Genomic DNA, 21,111 nt, shown 5'->3' on the forward strand with positions numbered 1-21,111 from the left:
AACTCCCACCCTTGACGTTATTAGCTTTTCCTTGCCAGAAGAGCAGCAGACACGGAGAACAGCTTGCTTGGCACATGCTTTTCTTCCAATGAGGAAGATCCTTGCTGGAAAAGCCAGTAGAAGCAACCATCCTAGATCAGAAGGGATTGCAAGGGAGCTTCTTACAATCGTATTGGCTTTGTCCATGCCTTCCCTTTCTCCCCTAAGACTGCAGGAAATGTTGTGGCCCGCCAGCAGCCAACAGAGCTGGTAGCAGATCCAGACAATGAGGACATTAAGGAGGAACATGGGCTAGTCCTGGAGTCTGGGAAAGGCTCTGATGAAGGCTTTGTGTTGGAGGCAGAGAGGGGGCCAGAACCGTATGCCAGTTATCAGCTGTTGTCAGAGTCGGACAGCAGTGAGGCAGGCAAACAGCTGGAGCCTGTTCCCAGTGTGCGCATGCACAGAGTTGCCAGTTGAAGGGAACAAGTAAAGAGCAGGGATCGACTTGGGAGTAAGGCCAGATGATGAATGGTCCTTCCCAGAGGAAATAAAAGCGGAGCGAAAGGGGAGTTGAGTTTGCAGGAGACAATTAGTTTGCTAATTGGTTAGTGACTCTCTGATACTCCTTGCCAAGTTCTGCAGATATCGGCCTGTCAGCTCTTCAAGCCAGATGTGTGTGACTAAATTCTCTTTTGAAAGACTTTTCCGGCTGTAAATGAGCACAATTCACTGTAAATTAATAAAAGGGTTTTTTGCCAGGACAAGGAGTTTGTTTCATGCTCTTGGGAAGCCTTGGACAGAACAAGAAATATACGGTTATTTTCCCAAAGGAGGCTCCTTGATGAAAAGAAAACAGGTCCTGAACGAATAAGTAAGAAGTGTTTCCCTTAAGGAGTTATCTAACCAAACACTGCAAATCAGTGTTTCTTAACCAGCATGTTGGCTGGGGAATCCTGGGAGTTGATGTCCATGTATCTTAAAATTGTCAAGGTTGAGAAACACTGATTTCAATGATACTAAACACTTCAAAGTTTAGAAATCTGGTTCGGTCTACACATCCCTAATGTTTAAAGTCATTTTTAATTTGAACATAGCTCAGTTTCTCAGCGTTGCATATGCTTCCTCTCTTATTTGTATGACTGCAATCACAACTTCAGAGTGAAATCAAATCCAATAATCTAATACAGAGAACAAAAGCAGCGTAAAGCCTTATACAAACCAACCAATCTATTAGGGCAATGGTTCCCAAACTTGGCAACTTTAAGACTTGTGGACTTCAACTCACAAGTTCACAAGTCTTAAAGTTGCCAAGTTTGGGAACCACTGTATTAGGGCAAAATGCAGTTCGCGGTGACATAATGCTTAATGTTAATGACATAATCCTCAACCTGCTATAAAGCACTAGAAGATGGTGTGCGTGCATGTTGCTGCAAGAAATTTAGGTTGCTGTGTCTCCAGAAAGCACTGACTAAACAGTTACCATAGTAAGCAATGAACCACGTAGGGAGCTGTTATGTAACACCTCTTTGCGTTGTGAGGAGAATATTACATTTCCACAGAGTGCAGGGAAACAGAGGTGTTAAAATTCTCCACATCACAGAAGTTGAAACATCGGCACACAGATAAGCTGTTCCCCATGAAACTGAATGCATATAGACTGTTTTCTTGGACATACTGCAAGGATTACTTATTATTCTATTTGTTTGGAGACTCACGCTGAGCCACTGGACCCTGAATGCGATAACCCAGGATGATGGCAGCCTTCTGGATATCCACCCTATTAATCAAATCCGATGCCTTCGTAGCACTGAGCCTTTCCCCATCTTGATCTTCCACAAAATAGACCAGCATAATTGGGCTGTCGGCTTCCTTTAAGCGTGACAAATTCACCATCTGAAAAGGCACAAGAATTTCAATTAAAAATCATGCTAGAAATGCCAAGGATTCCATTTTCATTATGTTTTGCCATCTCATACTTTGAGGTGACTTGGGTCATGGACCTGGATCACTGACACCCCATTCTTTAGGGTGAGATAGGCCATTATCTATTTGAATGATAGCCATTGACTGTGTTTGAATGTCACATACTTTAGCAAAAATGTTCACACACACACAAAAACCCCTACACTTTTTAGAGTGGTAGGGTTTTGGAATTTTGGAATATATTGTGAATGCTATTTTTTTAAAAAAAGAATTTAAAGGAGGGGTTTATTTGTTTATAAAATCACAGGGAATACTGGTTGTCCTTGACTTACAACAGTTCTTTTAGTGACTGTTTGAAGCAGTGGTGGGATTCAAATAATTTAACAACTGGTTCTCTGCCCTAATGACGAGTTGGGTAGGTGTGGTACCAGTGGTATGTGACCAGTGGTCATGTGATCGTGTGGGCATAGCCAACTCAAAGTCACTCACGTCAATGGGTGCTTTGCTTTAGCTGTTACAATGTAATAAGGGTTAACCAGAGAGACAATTTCTGTAAGCAGGGCAATAAAGATTAGGCTAGAAACAACACCAGAATGTTCCCTTCCTGCCTTCCTTACAGGATTAGCCCTGTAAAGTGGAAAAAAACAAAAGGAGATTTCTTCCAACAACCGGTTCTCCAAACTGCTTAGAAAGTTACCAACCGGTTCTCCGAATAGGTGCAAACTGGCTGAATCCCACCACTGGTTTGGAGTTACCATGGCCCTGAAAAACAGTGACTTGTGATTGTTTTCCCACCCTTATGACTGTTGCAATATCCCCATGGTTACATGATTAAAATTAATTAATATTTATAATGGTTGCAGTGTCCTGGCGTCACGTGATCACCTTTTGTGACCTTCTGACAAATAAAATCAAAGGGGAAGCCTGGTTCACTTAACAACCATGTTAGTAACTTAACAACTTCAGTTATTCACTTAACCATGGCAAGAAAGGTCCTGAGACAAAGCACACTTAAACAAATGCCAACAGAAATTTTGGTCTCAATTAGGGTCATAAGTTGAGGACTACCTGTATTACCATTTTACAAGATGTAGTATGTACACCTCCTCTACACACACTCCCAATCATTACTTACATTTTTGTTGATAGACAGGTGAATGTGCTTCCAAAGAGAGCACTGGTTTACAATCACCCATCATTTTTATCTTTTCTTTAGGATCCCAAAACACTCTTGGTTGGAAGATAAAGAAGATAAAGACTGCTGTCTAATTTTGCAGGGCGCCAGGTTTCCATTTTTTAAAAATGAAAAATATAAAAATCAGGTGAGGCAATAAGCCCAAAGGGCACTAAAAATTATATCCACAAGCACCCAGAAGCCACTTTGAGAATCCAGGGTTTAGCATCATATAAATAAAATCTTGGACTTCTACCCTGCCTTCCTCCTCTCCAGCATGGCTGAGCAGAACACTTGACCACTCTTATTTCCATTTTTTTTGCTCCTTAGCTTTACGATTTATTTGATTTATAGCCCATTTTTTGTTTTGTCCAGCAGACCAACTTCAATTAATATTAAGTATGGTTTGTTTGAAACAAGCTGATACAAAACCACTGTTTTAAAGCTGGAGTCCCTAATTTATTTCTTAAGACAGCAAGTGACCACACATAATTTTGTTGATGCCAATTGATTCCATGTGAAATTTTATTTTGTAGCTTATGCAAAGACTTTTAAATTGGGTTAGTATTGAAACAAGTAATAAATACTTTAATACTCTTTTTTTAAAAAAAGCAAAAGCTAGTATGCTTCAGAGCAAAACTCTAGTCTTCATCATCTTTATTTTCAAGATTATCTGTGTATAGGCATATTTATATAATACCAACAGTGGGAGGCTATACCTCAGTGCTTTTTATTGAAGGCACTCACTTGTTAAGGAAAACAATATAGATAATGTTAAAATGCTGGCAGTGGTAGTATTATGCAACATCCTGCTTTAAATTTTCTAACTCCCCTCTCCATCTGCTAGCAAAACTATAAGGATGTTGCTTCAATAATCTACTTTCTGATTTAAACAATTTGCTGTCTCTTGTACTCAAATATGTTCAATATTCAAATGAGGACCCTCTGGTTTATTGAATCAAAAATAAATGGTAAATTTTAGTTGTGATTTATGTCAATAAGCTACAGTTTAAACAGACTACATGTCTTGGTTTTGATGCAATTATGAACCATAATTACTTTAAGCTTGAAAATGTTTGCTTCCAGTCTCCTTCACACTGTCATAAGAGTAGGAGAGGGAAGAGATGAACATGGTCATTCACAGTAAATGAAACTATTATCTTGGTGTTTAGACTAGGCCAATGACAGACAATTACACAGGTAATACATAAAACACATGATAATGTCAGAAAAATAGATGCAAAATTGGTTAAAATTCAGAAAGGAAGAGTGTTCATCTGTTTTTCAACCAATTTTGCCTAAGATGCTCAGGGCAAATTACTAACAAATCTAATGTAAAATCCACAGTCAACAGAACATAAAATCTAATATCACGATTCAGAAATGGAAACTTAAACCATGAAGAAGAAATAAATTAAGAAGGGCTTAAAAAAAAACACCAATGAAGAAATATTTGCCAAGTTTCATTAATGTGGAAATATTTGCAAATTAGTTATGAATACTTAATAGCAAGTCTGAATACCCACATTCAAGTTAAATATGAAAGATGGCTTAGGGTCCAAGGCTGAAACCATCTGCTCACAGTTTTGCACACATCAAGAAACCCAGGGGAAAAACTGGAAACGCTTCCATTCTCCAAACCTTTTGTTCCCTCCCCTCTCTTTTCCTCATTCTCCCTCTTCCATGGCTAAGGGGGAAAATAATAAAAACTACATTTTTCTACAATATCTTGCTAGCGGTGATAGTTTTTCTGATTATCGACTTCCTGTTCATGGAAACATTCACATGATTTGATGTTCTAATGCAACTGTAGGTGACAATGTGCTAAGGAGAAAAATTATCCTGACATCATCTTTCTATCTTTGGAGAATGAGAGGAGTTGAGAATAACAGCAGAGAAAACCAAAGAATAATAAGCAAAAAATAAATAAATCATTTACTGAACACTAACAAAAGAACAACATGAAACAAACCCCCTACTCACCCCAATTAATTCAAATTCTGCTTACGCAAGTCACCGTTAATACTGTTTAAGCCACAGCAAATGAAAAAGCAACATTAATAAAATGAAATTCAAAGCATTTGGTGCAGAGGTGGTATTCTGCCGGTTCACCCTACTTCAGGCGAACTGGTAGCAGTGGTAGCAGGAGGCTCCACCCACCCGCCCAGATTCATCACAGACGCTCTGTGCATGTGCAAAAGCATCATGCATGAGCAAAGCACGCGCACACACACACACTCTCTCTCCCAGTTCCGAACCGGTAGCGAAGGGAAGAGAAAACCATTACTGCTTTGGGGCATGAGAAAGATTTGAAAAAAGATTTGAAAGAGAAGAGTTTACGGTATATGATGTCTTTCCCAACTTAAGCTTCACCCCCAATTTCTTTCAAATACCTGCACAATATTCTTCCCAGCAAAAGTTGCTCGTCTCCATCTCCGCCCTCGGCCCATAGCCTCATTCAACAAGTGGGCTAGCTTTCGTTCCATCTCAGCCTGAAAAACGTCCTCTTCAACTTTCTGTTTGACAACTCCCAGAACAACTAAGTTGAAATAAGCATTCAGATAGAAAAAAATTTTTTTTAAAAGATGCTTGAAATGTGCACCTTGACATCATAGGTAAACTACACACTTCTTGTCATTATAATAATATCCAAAATGGTAAAGAGAAGATCTGGGAAACGGCAAGTATATCTTTGCTTACTGTTACATCAGTACTTCATGAAGAACCTGGTTCTAAAAAGGTTTCGTGCATAGATTTTAATACATTGTAATAATTTAAAGGCTGGGAAATAGTGCCACCAAGTGCTTGTGCCTACACCACCTCCAGAAGACCACCGAGATCCTCCTAATAAATAATTTTTAACACAGCTGAAATTTAAAAGCCTGTTGACTTTCATAAGAGGCACAGATTCTCATGAAATTTCAATTTGTACAGTGAATCATGGGAATAACTGAAATTTTGTGAAATGTAACCATCACGTAAGATTCTGGTCATTTTAAAAACATTTATATTTTCTGGCACTTATGTGTCTTTGCACAATAATCACTAGATCAGGGGTGTCAAACTCATGTCATAACGGTAGTGTCGTGTGACATATCACAACTTTTTTCCCCTTTGCTAAATGAGGTGTGGGCATTGCGAGCACGTGACACATCTGGCCCATGGACAGCAAGTTTGACAAGCCCTGCATTAGATGATGGCTAGTCCCTGAAAGGTTTGCCAACTCCCATTATTGTGTAGAACTTTGACCTGAATAAAGGGTATAAAAAATTAGGAACAAGAGCTAGCCAAACTATTTTTATGTGTGTATATGTTCACGCCTTCAAGTCAGTCTTCATTCCTAGCAACTTTGGACTAATCCTTGCAGTTTTCTTGGCAGGAATTTTGGAAGTGGATGGCCATTGCTTACTTCATAGGGCTCAGGGCGACTTACTCAAGGAGAGCCAGCTAACTTAGTTTTCAAGATGGGACTACAACTCACCCAGTTTGTAATCTAGTAACTTAACTAATGTACCAAACTGACTCTAATACAAACTACTAGAGCAAGGATGTCAAACAGGCAGCTCACGGACCGGTAGCATCATGCTGAGGCCACACCCACTCTAGCTCCGCAAAGGCAAAAAATGTCATATGTCACATGACGTCACATTAGATGATCGAGTTTGACACCAGTGCACTAGATGATAATAAATTGTACTTTTCACATCTTTTTCCTAAACTTCAATTTGCATTCCTACTAGGTATTTTATCTATTGATCCTTACTAATCCTTAACTATGCTCTAAGAATTACAACATGGAATTAACTTCTGCAATAGATGACTTTCTGTTGGCCATGCGGATGTTTAAATTTACCTGCCTCTCCCATTTTTGTGGAGTTTTTTGTTCATTTTTCTGTTTCTCTTTATGCAAACAAGTAGGGACATTTGCAGTGTCTGCCTTCGAAGTTACTGTTTTAAACCACAAACTGTTAAATCATCAAACTATTTAGTGCAAAACTGGGTTATTAAAAAGTGAATACAAATGCTACTTTCAAATGTAGTTCAACCTTACTAATACTTCCTTACATATTTGTTCATATCAGGAACTCTCCCACTAAATGAATTATTCATTATTCAGAACTTATGTATTTACTGCTGATAGGATTAAGTAAATGGTCTTCAAAATTTAATATTGAAAGAAAAAAATTAAAATTAATCTGCTGTATAGTGGAAATTTACTGAGTAGAAAATCAAGTCTGCCAAAGTCTCTACAGTGGATGTAAGCATGAAATGGTAGCATAAGTGGTAGCATAAAGGGATGCACATGTAGGCAAAAATTATCCGAGTCTTCAGAGTGGGAAATGTAAGAATACAAGTTGTAAAAACAGTTGAAAGAGGAAATGGCTAACTAGGGAAAATTAACTGAACAGGACAACAGGAAAGCTAATTGAACTGGAAAACAGGAAAAGCAAAGCTAAAACTGAAAAAATCTATTGTTCTAAGAATCCATAAAACAACTCAGATAATAACCGAGCATGCCTAATGAACTGATTAATATTATTTGACACACCTTGGAGATAGTATCTGCTACTTTTAATGTGATGTATAATTTAGTATGTTTAAAGAAGGTAGCAGGAAATATGTAGGAGGGGGTCAGGAAGAGTGTAACCTCATAGTACCTTAGCCAATGGGGAATGAGGAGGGATGTGGTGGCCAGGACAGGGTTGTATAAAGAATGGAATATTTTGGGTTGGAACTTTGGAGAGAACCACGCTTTGAAAAGCTTCTCTCCCCGTTTACTGCAGTAAACAAAACAAAAGGCCTTCACTGTGTCTTGGATAAGTCAGGTGAGCTTGTCTCTGGTCACGAAGGAAAGTAGCCAGAAACACACAACTGCTAAAACTCTCATTGTGTTTATCTCTTTGTCTGTTTGTACCCTCAGGCTAGCCCAAACTATGTATTATACATAGTTTTTGAATCAAGGTACCTAAAATCTGTTAACTTAAAAAATGTATAAAAAATCTGGGAACCATTACTGTTTAATGTTCATTCTAATCATACCATCCCTACCACCTTTTTTTCAAAGCATGTCACAAGTTTATGTAGTATAATTCAAACTTACCCAAACATAGATCTGCTATGTGCTAAAAAATAATATTTTTATACCCACATATTTTACTAGACACTTTTTTACATACGAAGAGATGTCCTTCACCAAAAAAGGAAGCAAAAATGATTCTTGTTATTTTGAATATGGAGTTATGCATTTCAAAGAATAAGGAGCAGCTTGTTCTACTCAGTTTCTCCCTCTGTCATGATGTGGCAGTACTCATCCTGTGTCTTGACATTATGATGATCGATTTCATCAACCCCTCACAGTGGCAGGCTGTCAAAGCTTCACTCACAGACAAAAAGAAATGTCTATTCTAGAAAATTTATCTTCTGAAAATTCAGGAGTTTGGAGTGGAACAGTGGAGGAAAAATAAGCTGTTTTTATAACAGATAGCAAAGAAGCTCTTAATAATGAAGATCACCAACTGCAAATTCTGGAATCATATTTATATCCAACCCAGAATTTAAATGTTACATCTCTTCCTCCCACTCCTATGTTATTATGGATTTCTTCCATTCACTTTTTGACCTAGGATGTGGAAGGCAACTGCACAATATTTTGATTATAGGCCTTTTGATCAAAACCTTCTTGCCTCCAACACTGGCATCTTCTGTTCTCTTGTCCGTATGAAGTAAAATGCAGATGTATAAGCTATATATACTGTGACTTCACATAATTACACATTACAGAGACAAATGAGCATCTGTAACTAAACTAAAATATCTGGCAGTGGCCCTACAGCAAGTATTATATGCTATGGTTTAGGTTTAGGTTTATTAGATTTATATGCCGCCCTTCTCCCAAGGACTCAGGGCGGCGTACAACATTAAAAGAAACACATAATACAAAAGTTAAAAATGTTATTGTCAATTCTTATTGGGTTTTTTTTGGGTTAAGTATTATATGCTATGCCTAACAGACAGTTATATCTTCCGTTTCTGGATATTTAATCATTATCAGACCTGAAAAAAGTAGAATAATCTGTACTGAGAAATAATTCAGTTGAGAAGCTTCAGGATAAATTTTCTCTTCTAGGGAATTAAGGCACATTTTTACCATAAATTTTGAGGATTTTTTCTTTGTCACTTTGCTCTATGAAAGGGGTTTCATAATTAGACAATCATTGGACCAAACTCATAAAGTATCATAGGCTAAAAGGTTATCAATACAACAGCCACTGTGCTATTCCTCCAACTGGCTAACATTATTCCCTTGGCCAATAGTCAGTAAAAGAGGAATAATTAGTGAGGGGAAAGGTGGATAATGGAGACCATTGTTGAAATCTTAGTTGACCACCTTTGCATTAACTTCAAGGAAAGCAAAGGAGACTTTGGTCATTGCTATTTGTATCTGCATTTGAAAAATACAAGGAAATATTAATCATATATTGTCTATTAATCTGATAATATCACTTGAAGAGATTATTCAGTTATATGATACATACCTGTTCTTATCCAGGAAGATTTCATCAAGTGTGATGTATTCAGCTGGGGATAATAAACAGCTGGAAAATTTTAAAAAATGAAAGAAAGGGGTAAAGAAATATGTATAAAAAGAAGACCCAGAGAGACAACAAACCAGAATCAAGAGAGCATTTTATAATTCATAGTAAAACAGTGAAATAACTTGGCCACTCTCCTAAGGAAAAATCAATTGACCAAGATAATAATTACCGCCAGTTTTATGTTCTGACCATTAAACTAAATTAATTAAAATCCCACAGAGCTATTATATGCTTTCATTTTAGGAAATACCAGAGAGGGGAAGAAATTGTACTGTATAAAATTAAAATGCACATAATGGCTAGGCTTCCTGTCTAGACAAACACAGTGACTGCCTAAACGTATTATTTTCCGTGGTACGTGTATATATAAAGTGGCATTAAACATTAATAGCATCTAATTCAATGTGTAAAATTCTATTATGAAATAATGTATTCTTTATTTCCTTTTTTGACCTAAAATTAATCTTACTACTTTATTCCCCCCACCTCCAAATGGAATAAAAAACTGGCAACGTGATATAATGGTAAAGGTACTGTTGGGGCTGAAGACTAAAAGGAAAGATTAACACTATGTACATCACAGTTCCTAAGCTGAGGCTCCCCGGGGGAGAGCCTTCTCTGTTGCAGCTCCAGCCCTCTGAAATGACCTCCCCGTGGAGATCCGGACCCTTACTACCCTCCTGGCCTTCCGCAAAGCCACCAAGTCCTGGCTGCTCCAGCAGGCCGGGGGGCTTGTGAAACACTCAGCCCCATGGAAATTGTGAATGTTGCGCCTTTTTTTTAAAGTGTTGTCTTGTCTATTTATCCCCCTTTCCCTTGTCTGTTGTGAGCCGCCCGGAGTCCTCCGGGAGTGGGCGGCATGCAAGACAAATAAAATGAAAAATGAATGAAATGAAATGAGCTATGCATCCCGCTGTCTGTCCTTATTTGGATGAAGACTGCACTTAGGTTTAGAAGGCATGCTGGGAATTGGAGCCAAGAATTAGACAGGGCCAGGACATAAACTAAATTTAATTTAATTTATATGCAATTAAAAGTAATTAAATACAGTTTGGTGATGTTTTTTCATGGCTAACAACCAGTTTACAATTAAAATAAAGCAGAAGACCAAGATAATAAACTCTAGCCAGATAATCTCACAGGCATGTTATACAGGTACATAAAGAGGTACAAAATCAGTACTCTAAAGGTGATATCAAAATAGAGATTAGCTTAAAGGAGACAATGTGGTAAAGCTCCCATATTGGAATTCTCTGAAGAATAGAATGAATCAGCTACGCTTCCCCCAGTCCCGATAAAATGAGCAACAGTGAAACACACGACTCTAAAGTGTCTTTGCTTAGCACTCTTACTACAAGGCAAGGAGTTGCAAACTAGGCCTTTTGTGGACTTTTCCAAATGGAACTGCAGAGGGAAGAATAATGAACTTTGCCAAAGGCAAATGTGGCAATTTTAAAATTATGACATTAGCAAGATAGCTAAGGTAGACTTGTAGAAACCTAATTTTAGAACTTCATGATTTAAGATGCCAGGAGTAAAAAGTGTTCAATGTAGCAAATAATATCCCAGGTATTTTTATTTGTTCAATTTGTTCCTTGATGCCAATTTTAAGTCACACTTGCCAGTGCACAATCTGGATGTTCTACTAAACTTGGTTGTGGATCAGGTGGCACTTGTGGCTAGGAGGGCCTTTGCACAGCTTTGGGATGTACCCCAGTTGTGTCTGTTCCTGGATCAAGAGGCTCTGGTCAGTCACTCATATGCTCATCATCTACACATTGGACCATTGTAATGGATTCTACATGAACTATCTTCAAAGAGCCAGTTTGGTCTGTAGTTAAGGCGGGAGATTGTGACTTCTAGTTCCATCTTAGCCATGAAAGCCAGCTGGATGACCTTAGGTCAGTTACTCTCTCTCAACCCAACCTATCCTTCTTCACAAGATTGTTGTTGTGGGGGAAACAGGAGGAAGAAGGAGTATAAGATATATTTGCCACCTTGAGTTGTTTATATATATATATATAAAATTAAGGCAGGATATTAAAATAAACAAATAAACTAGTAAATAACTCAGAAGCTTCAGCTGATGCAGTAACAGCAGTAGGAGCAGTGTGCTCCTAGAATGACACATACAGGTAGTCCTTCAGGCACGACAGGCCATTTAATGACCAATCAAAGTTACACCCCCCCCCCAAAAAAAAACATTACATACATATCCATTTCCAAATAATGCTTACAGTGCCCCATGGTTATTCACCATTACAACTGACCAAAGAGATTCTATGGCATGCCCACCCACCTATTTCCCCCTTGTCCTGCCCTGCTGGGTCCCCACAGGCATTGGGTCTACTTTAACCCACTGGATTTCACACACACAAACACACACACACACACACACACACACACACAGGGTCACTAACTGTTAACTTGCTTCAGGAAGCTGGAACTCTGGATGGTTTTGAAAGGTAAGTGTGTGATTGTGACAGAGTGGAGTAGGGAGAAGGCCTATAGGGCTTGGGGAACCCAAGGGGCAGGAAGCAGAGCACAAGATATCTCAGAGGGTCAGGGAGGCCTTAGGGGGCCCAATGCAGGTGGGCTGTGCCTGCACTAAGCCTCCCATGGTTTCCCCTATCTCTGAGTAACCCCATGGATGTTAATGAATGCACCGGGGAGCACGGGGAGCAGGAAGTCATTAATGACACGGTTCATTTAACGCAGACTTGAACTTCCAACAGTAATGAACAGCTCCATTAGTGTTGTAAGTCAAGGACTATCTATATTACACCTTTGATGCTACATTAGTCAAGTTTGCTTCTTGGTCCAATTGAAGTTGATGATTTTAACTTTTAAAGCCCTTTATGGCATGGGACTGGGCTATCAGAGGGACCATCTCTCCCCAATTATAACAACCTGGCCCATTAAGTCTGGCAGAAAGCATGCTATGAATACCATATGCCTAGGAACTATAATTGTTGGGTTCCAGGTGGTGGGCATTCTCTGCCAGCCTCATGGAACATCCCCTCCCCTCCCCAAAAAATTAGGTCAGCTCCATCCCTGTTGATGTTCTGGAAGTTTCTTAAGATGTGGTTATGCCACAAGACCAAAGAGTTCCAGGGAACTGAAGATGGCTCCTCTATTGAGGTGGATATACTCATTCTCTCTATGCTTGGGGATTTTAATATTGTTTAGTTTGAATTAATCTTCGTTTTTAATGCTGATTTTTATAATTTTTAAATGACTGTATGTTTTTATTGATTATTGTATGCTGCCCAGAGCACTTCTTATGACATAAATCTGGTTAATAAATATATAAATAAATAAACCTTCAAGTGTACTCACGTTCTGCAATGTGCTGCACTGGAAAACCCAGGTAAAAACTAAACTCCACCACAGACAAGTTTCTTAGCAGTTCACTAACTTCAGACCCATTCAGGAATCCACGCTTCTCTCGAACGGCAAATATAATTTGCACAGGGCCTTGCCGAAACACTGCTTTGGGCTGGCCCAGAGTTATATTTAGTATCTGAAAAGTCCATGTGAGAAAGAACTTTTGAAAACATTTCAGCATGTAGCCAGCATAATTATCATCAACATCTCTACGGTTAGTATCACCGTAAAATTCAGCATTGGGGGAAGCAGAGGAGAGAGTAGACAAGAGAAGCATACAGTGTCCATTTCAGGAGATGCTTGTCTCACCTGCACAGTGAAGTTGGAAATATCCTGATGATGCTTTCTCACCTCCTCAAAGGCAAACCTCAGTCCTTTTTCAATGCGCTGGCTGAAGTTACAGAACCCAATGTCAATACTTCTGGGTACAAATTGAAGGACTAGAGGTAGAAAATTAAATGTTTGTGTTACTAGATTTAAGTTTAGTAATTCTGGCTAGAGATGACAAGGCTTGAATGGGAAATCTATTCTAAGGTTGAAAGGTAGGAGCAGTCTTTAGCCCCAATGACCTGTTTCATACATCATGGTTACATCATGGTTTAATGGGAAAAAACCACAAATGGTTGGATCTGCATAACGTTCTAAAATAATACGCCATGATTTATAATCTGCAATGGCTGAGTACATACACTATGCTAGCCAAAATCAAACATACCACTTCTGGTTCAGTATTTATGGAAATCCAAGCAATATCAATACTTTATTTGGTATTCCAATTCTATAATTCACCAGTCAAGTAAAATCTATTAACAGAATTTTTTATTTATCTAATTTATATCACCTAGTCACGTACATAAGATAATGGATACTAGTAACCAATGTAATGGAAGTTATTGTAGACTCATCCCCATTTCTCTCTAGCATCTTGCTATATCTATACTAATGCTATACTTATGCTTATACCTCTGCATCTCCTTCCACTGATTCTTTCAATCATGCTTGTATTATCCATTAGGGACAATAGAAAGAATGTCCTGGGCTAATGAAGCCTTTGGGACCTCTCAATGTTGTTAAAAAGATCACCACCAGGTGAATGAAAATTGTAAAAGCTGAACTAATATATAGGAGCTCATTCTCCATTTTTCATTTATACACCGATTTTTCTACCAATAGGAGGAGATTTAAATAATATTATTTTTGAACAGATGCACACATCTGAGATTTGAAGTGTATTAATCCTAAATTGTGCTTCAAGTGTCTTTCCTTCAACAAATGTTGGGTCGTCAAAAGTCCATGTTTCTCTATCAGCACAGAAACAGTACAAAGATGATGAGGCTTACCAGTTTGTACTCGGAACTGGAGAGCAGGAGCAGGAAGAGATGGTTGCAGTGATGAAATGAGAGGTGTTTCACCATAAAGAAGGCTGCTGTTCACCAATACATTGATGACAGCAATTGCCGTGTAAACAAAAGGCCCCGAGGTCACCAGAAAAGAGAATTTTGGAGAAAGTGTATACACCTATATTAAAAATAAGAGAGTTTTAAATCCCTAAAAGCAGCACTATTTTCTGCACTGCATCTTTTTTTTATAGAAAGATTTCTGTGCACTAATTATGGTAATGAATGTCTTCAGCCACTGTTAGCGTATGAGAAGAACATGACAGAAGAGAAGTAAACACATAGTCCACATAATTTTATACAAAACCTCTATAGGGTTATGGCAGTGATCTCATAACTGGATGTCCAATTCAGTTATCGAGATGATTGCCTCTGGCATTGCTTTGTGCAGATCTTCTAGAGAACCAGAGAACACATGTCATGGGCAATCTTGCACAATATGTTTAATAGTTTGCATACCAGCACCACAATCACAACAATGGGAATCTTTCCATCCTTACTGATACAGACAGAGCAGGAGCACCTCTTGTAGTATCACACCAATTTTTGTTCAATATCAACCAGACAGCGAGAGGCAGGTTAAAATCAGGTGGCTTGATAGAAGGATCACTAATGGTCAGGCCACAAGAAGGTACCTTGGACCATTCATCTCTCCAGACATTCTTGGGATTAAACTTGGTAGATTTTAAGTTTTCCATGGTGGTCTACAAGATTTCTTTTGATGGGCTGCACATTGTCCTGGTGAATAGGGAGGGCCTTGTTGTACAGCATCTTTGAACATATCAGGACAAGAGCTTGTGGTCTTCTAATATGGGGGAGTATGATATTGCTACTTAAGTACTGGTAATCAGTGCACAGCACTGGGATGCAATGTGCCAGAGATGATATGCATTGTCTGGCAGAGTTGGACATCAACAATTTGGGTGTGGCTAGTGTTAAGCCACACGCTGGCATAATATTTAGCTGTGGAATAAACCAAAGCCAAGACTGTTGTTTGTAGGGTGTTAGCATCAGCACCCCAGAATGTTCCAGCCAGTCAGTAAACTGCTGTGGCTTTTCAATTTTCAAAGCCTGTTTTTTCCAAGTGTTGTCAGAAGGTTAGTGATCTCCTGCATTTAAACATAAAGGGATGGATCAACTACATTAATCACCCTTGGTTCCTAATTTATAGTTAAAGTTGCTATACAGCAATTCAGATACAAAGGGGGGGAAGATAATTTTAGAATGCAGGGGAATGCTCATGTCAAAGATGGATAGCAACTACTTAATGAAGTGTTTTTTTTTCCTGGGCTCATATGGCTTTAGGGAATAATGTTTGATTTAAAGTTGCTACTCATATAACATGCATTCCCATGCACACTTTGTACATGTTTTCAGTAATGCCCAAATGCAGCTTTCGCATTGTAGACACTTGTGTTTCGACACTGTGGCACACTTTTCTCATAATCATGACTTCCCATTAAGCCAGGTGATTGGACTCTGGTAACAGCTACAATAAATATTATAAAAGAAGGACCATGCCTTAACCGTTTGATATGTAAACAGTTTTGACTTAATTTACCAACCTTTTTGTTGAGCACTTCTTTCTTTGAAATGAAATCTAGAATGCTCAACCTCTTCTAAACTTACATAAATAAGTCCGATATCTGTGAATTAATAATCTTACAACAGGACCATAGATTTATATGCCCATTATGATTCCATAATTATCCAACTTAAATTCCTCCATTTTCCCATTCCTTTTGCAGCCTAACATAGTCCCAAGGCTCTGTCATATTCCTATAGTAACAACAACAATATTATATTTCTACATATTATCAATTGAACATAAATATAGGTATTCCTAAATAATGCAATAGGAATGCAATTCTAAAACTATAGAGCGACTGATGTTTTTTTTTAATGCAACCTCACATTTTCTTAATCACAGTAAAGACTTGCTGAGTCTAACTGATTTGCATTTCTTTTCTCTGCCAGGCACTGTTGTAATAGAAGGTTACAACTTTGCATATTTTATGCTTCTTATGTTAAGGCTGAATGAAATTGGAGCCACACATGTTTGTGTCTTCTAAAGCATGAATTGGTGTTGCCTTAAAAAATATGATCCTTTTGCACAACCGCAAATAAAAGAAAACATCTTTTAAGCCATAACACAAAATGCAAAGGACCATGGAGAAGCAAAACCATGGAATCCACACAAACATTTACCATTGAATTGTACTTTACATAAACCAATTCAGTCTAGAAAATTTAACAGCAAGCCAACTTTGTTTGCAAGAGTTTCACACTAGGGAATGCATTTCCAAGCCATTGACAACAAGTCATTAGTGGAGGTTATTAAGCTGCACAGCAGTTGTAACTTCAAAACATAGCTATCTTGGCAAAATTCCACTGCAAAACATAAATCTCTTTCGTGAGGGAGGTGAGAGCAGTCGAGATTTACCTTGTTGTAATTAGGAATGGAAACTATTCTCTGCCCAAGAGAGAAAGCAGGCGATGATGCCATTCAATCATAATGCAAACATGAGTTAAGTGCACAGAAATATGACTTCTTGCTTTAAGATAAATGATTTCTAGAGGACAGACCAAGCATGGAAGGTTATGTGTATTATTGGTTAAAAAAATGGAGCAGACCTGTAAATTGATTGGAGCTCAAATGTTACTCATCAGAAGCTTGCAGTGTAAATCAAGGGGAAACTGGGTATACAGGTAGGCATAAGGAACAATAAAACAAGGATTTCAAAAATATGTGTTCAATTCTATTTACAAATGTGAGCAATCAAGGGGAGCTCAAGGGCAGATAATCTTATAGGACTGGCAGGACATGCATCTAATGTTTTCAGAAAATTAGTGCTATGGAAGACTTACATTGGTGCTTATGGACTCCACACTACCTATTCTTGCTGCAACTTACATTAATTTATGTATCTTTTTTATATCATACATAAATGTTAGATACATGTCTACTTATAATTGGGAAGTGGTGGATTCCTGAATTTGATTTGATTCTTGGGGGAGGGGGGGAGAGGATAGGTTTGCTTTAAAGAGTTGGAATTCCAGCAATATCATCAACAATAATGAGCATCCATAAAGGCAGATAAGTACGAACACAAATGACCCTCAACCAAACTATAGTACCAATTCTCAGCTTTCATTAAAGAAAAAAAGGCAAATTTTAGAGACAGTGACTTGCAGACAGGCTTATATAATGGAACATAAATTTTCAAATACCCTATAACCAGGAGTTTGAATTTTGCTAAGAAGTAGAATGATATAAATTAAAGTGTTAGGGACATTTTTTTTCTTATGCAGTAACTAATCCCAGTTTAACATTTAGACCATAGACCTTTGTGCCAGAGGAAGTTTCCAAGGAGCATTTTCAAAGAGACTGTTTGTTACACTAGGTAATGTTGACCCATTATTTAAGAAATATATGTGTCTAATGTTGACCCATTATTTAAGAAATATATGTGTCTAACTAACCTTAGCTGTGCAAACACACTTCTAAACATTTCTGAAATCTGAAACTCCACTCAAGGTTAAATCCAGGAGTTTAAGAAATTCCACCCAACATAATTTGAATTTCTATTCTCTAGTCTGCCAATCGGGTGATCAGAAGCATCTAAATTAAGCTCCTTTTGCTTTGTTCTGATCCTAGCCATTACATATATCAGTAACCTGCTTAAACAGGTTTTTAGATTTTAATATTCAGCTGAAGCTTGAATTACAAATTAAGAGGTATTGTGTAGAATCCAGACTTACCCATTATGATACAAAAAGGGGAAATATATCCATATTCAATATCTCTACTGTGAATAGCATTTGTACAGATGTATTTTAATCTATTGGGAATAAGATTGTTAATACAGCTAAGATCTGGTGATCAGATTTCAATATATGTATCTTTTAATTGCCAGATATCTCAGAATTCTTTGTTGTTTTCAACCAGAGTATTTTTTTCATACTTTCAAATGCCTATCATCTACCGTATTTTCACGACCATAAGCCGCACTGAAAATCCTAAAATTTTATCAAAAACCAGCAGTGCGGCTTATAACCCGGTGCGCTTTATGTGTGAAAAAAGATAGAAAATCTCTCCCTCCCGACGCTCAAACTTGAAGCTCGCAAGCATGCACACGTCCCTCGGGTCTCTCCCTTCAACCTCGCTACTTTCTCAGTCGGAGACCGGGGGGCGAGCAGAGAGCCACCCAGTTCCCAGCCCCTATAGACTGAGCTGTTCCGTCACCCCCGCCACCGCAAGAAGGGACGGCAGACCGGCGCAGCCCTTCAGGATTTGCCGGCGCCGAGCACCCCATCCGCCCCGGCAGTCGCCCTGCCTAACTCCGCTCCGCGCCCCAGCCGGCTCTGCGCTGCCGGTCAAGGGCGCGCGGGTGGCCGGTGCGGCGCGGGTCTTCCCAGCACACCACGCCGGCCGGGCAAGAGCCGGGAGAGCAGCGGAGCCCGAAGCCTCCCGCGCCAGAAACGTCCCGCTAGCCGACGCCTGCCACGTGCGCCCACCCGCCCGCCTTGGGGACCACAACCCGGGCGCCCTGCCCGCCGCCGCCCGGTTTGGCTTCCCTGGCCGCGGCGCCCCAGGCCCCCGCGCTGGCGATCTCCCGGGGTGGCGAGGCTGCGCGGGGCCGCTCAGCGGAGGAAGGTGGCCACCTGGCGGGAGAGGCTCGGCCGAAAGGTGCTGGGGCTGGAGCCGCAGAGCCAGGCATGCCTTCCGCCCGGGAAGTCCTGCCCCTTCATCCCCGAAGGCCGGCGCGCGGTGAGGGGGGCCGGCGTGGGGGCGAAAGTACTTTACACATGCTCCACGGTCGCCGCGCTCTCCGTCCCAGCCTTCGCCGAAGCCGGCGGGCTGCCTCCCGAAGAAGCCGCCGGAGCGTCCCAAGCCAGAAAATGCCCCAACTCGGGCAGACGGAGTTCCAAGTTGCAACCTGCGCACGTGATTCGATGAGGAACCAAGGGGAGCCGGGTCTCTGAGCGCGGCTTATAACCCGGTGCGCTTTATATGTGGAAAAAGTTTAAAAAATTAACGTTAATTGATACTGCGGCTTTTAATCCGGTGCGGCTTTTGGTCGTGAAAATACGGTACTTTCTTTTTCTATCTTATAAGATAAAGTTGTCATTCTTATGAAGAAAGCACTGATACAACAAAGAGTGCATTCTTAAGATTGTTCTCTGTTTTCCTGTTTTTTTTAATATCAGATGGCAAATGTCTTTATGAAGCATCTTTTGTTGCTCCCATAAAATAACTTCCTAAATCAGACCTCTCTAATCTCCATGGTTTTCTACTATTCTGCAATACCATGAGACTTAACTCCAAGCAACAAAACACGAAAGAGTGAATGTGCTACATCAGAAATCAATTTTTTTCAGCTACCAAAATATGTATGTCTGTGCGTGTGTGTGTGTGTGCCTTCGAGCTAGTGCCTTCTGACAACTGCCTAGATTGCAGTTTTTTTGGCAACATTTCAGAAGTGGTTTGCCATTGCCTACTTCCTAGGATTGAAAGAAACTGAATGGCCTAAGGTCACCCAACTGGCTTTGTGCCTAAGGAAGGGCTAGAATTCATGGACTCCCAGTTTGTAGCCTGGTACCTACACAAAACTGGATCAATCATTTTTTTCAGACACCAAGATTTGCAGGAGGTGTAACAAATGACACAATGGTGTAATCCAGTGGTTCCCAAACTTGGCAACTTTAAGACTTGTGGACTTCAACTCCCAGAATTCTCCAGCCAGCAGAGTTGCCAAGTTTGGGAACCACTGGTGTAATCAAAGCAGGCAAAGCCAAAGTATTTCAGTTCATTAGAGAAAAGGGAACTTTGGAAGGCAGCTAATCAATTATTTTAGGGGGGGGGGGAGAATGGGAACATCATACCACTGAAAGTGGATGTTTTTGCCCCTGAATTTCAGCAGTACAATCTGAGGGTGTTATGATAGCTGGAAATGAGGTGTGCAATGTCTACGGTCCATGGGTTGCAACTATATATTTCTGCAAATTATAATCACATCCCACTTTTGATTGCTACCCTGGGAAAAAAATCTAGCAATTGTTTGTTTTGTAAAGTAGAACTTCATTCATTTTATCAATTATTTAAGTAATATTCACAGAAGCAGATTCAAGAACTTGGTCGGGGGCTTCTAGGATCAGCAAAAAAAAAAAAAATAGGCCAGACACCCATCATATTATATGGCACCAAGTGAAGATGCACACACATAGGATTGAGTTGTTATCAGTTAATATCCAAGCTACCATCAGCTTCATCAGTTATTTCTAAGAAAATGTCTTTAACTCATAGAATGATCTTCACAGAGCAAACTGTCTATCACTTACCTCTAGTTCTACCATTCTCCTAAATTCATTTTTCAGGAGTTCTTTGATGGATTCACTGATATTTTGTACTACAGATTTCCGTGCTAGCACTGAAAAGACGAATCAATAAATAAGTATTAGAAGTATTAGATGCTAATCAAAAGTATATACAGATTTAAATGCAACAGTTGAGATAGCAGGATAACTAGAGAACTGGGAGGAATTAATTTTCTTTATGAATATAACATTAGCATTACTGTTAAGAAATGGAAGTCCTTGAGCTTTTTCTCATTTTACAATCAGAAACCAAGCAGAGATATATAAACACAAA

The 21,111-nt window shown here is 39.4% G+C and overlaps 1 protein-coding gene across 4 annotated transcripts in view; it reads right to left on the reverse strand.

Moving 5' to 3' along the window:
- Nucleotides 1–21,111, reverse strand: part of KIAA1549 (KIAA1549 ortholog) — a 120,848-nt gene that overhangs the window by 38,325 nt on the left and 61,412 nt on the right. For all 4 annotated transcript variants that reach the window (XM_087723018.1, XM_087723020.1, XM_087723017.1 and 1 more), the window contains exons 3-9: nt 20,802–20,890; nt 14,403–14,580; nt 13,372–13,502; nt 13,015–13,198; nt 9,616–9,675; nt 5,473–5,618; nt 1,698–1,875 (exon numbers count right to left, since the gene is read on the reverse strand). In XM_087723018.1, the coding sequence (XP_087579144.1) occupies nt 1,698–1,875; nt 5,473–5,618; nt 9,616–9,675; nt 13,015–13,198; nt 13,372–13,502; nt 14,403–14,580; nt 20,802–20,890 (966 nt within the window). The remainder of the gene's footprint in view (nt 1–1,697; nt 1,876–5,472; nt 5,619–9,615; nt 9,676–13,014; nt 13,199–13,371; nt 13,503–14,402; nt 14,581–20,801; nt 20,891–21,111) is intronic.

Source organism: Thamnophis sirtalis, unplaced genomic scaffold (genome assembly GCF_051295495.1).
Source record: "Thamnophis sirtalis isolate CommonGarterSnake01/CBP01778 unplaced genomic scaffold, rThaSir2_p1.2 scaffold_9, whole genome shotgun sequence".
Taxonomy (NCBI): domain Eukaryota; kingdom Metazoa; phylum Chordata; class Lepidosauria; order Squamata; family Natricidae; genus Thamnophis; species Thamnophis sirtalis.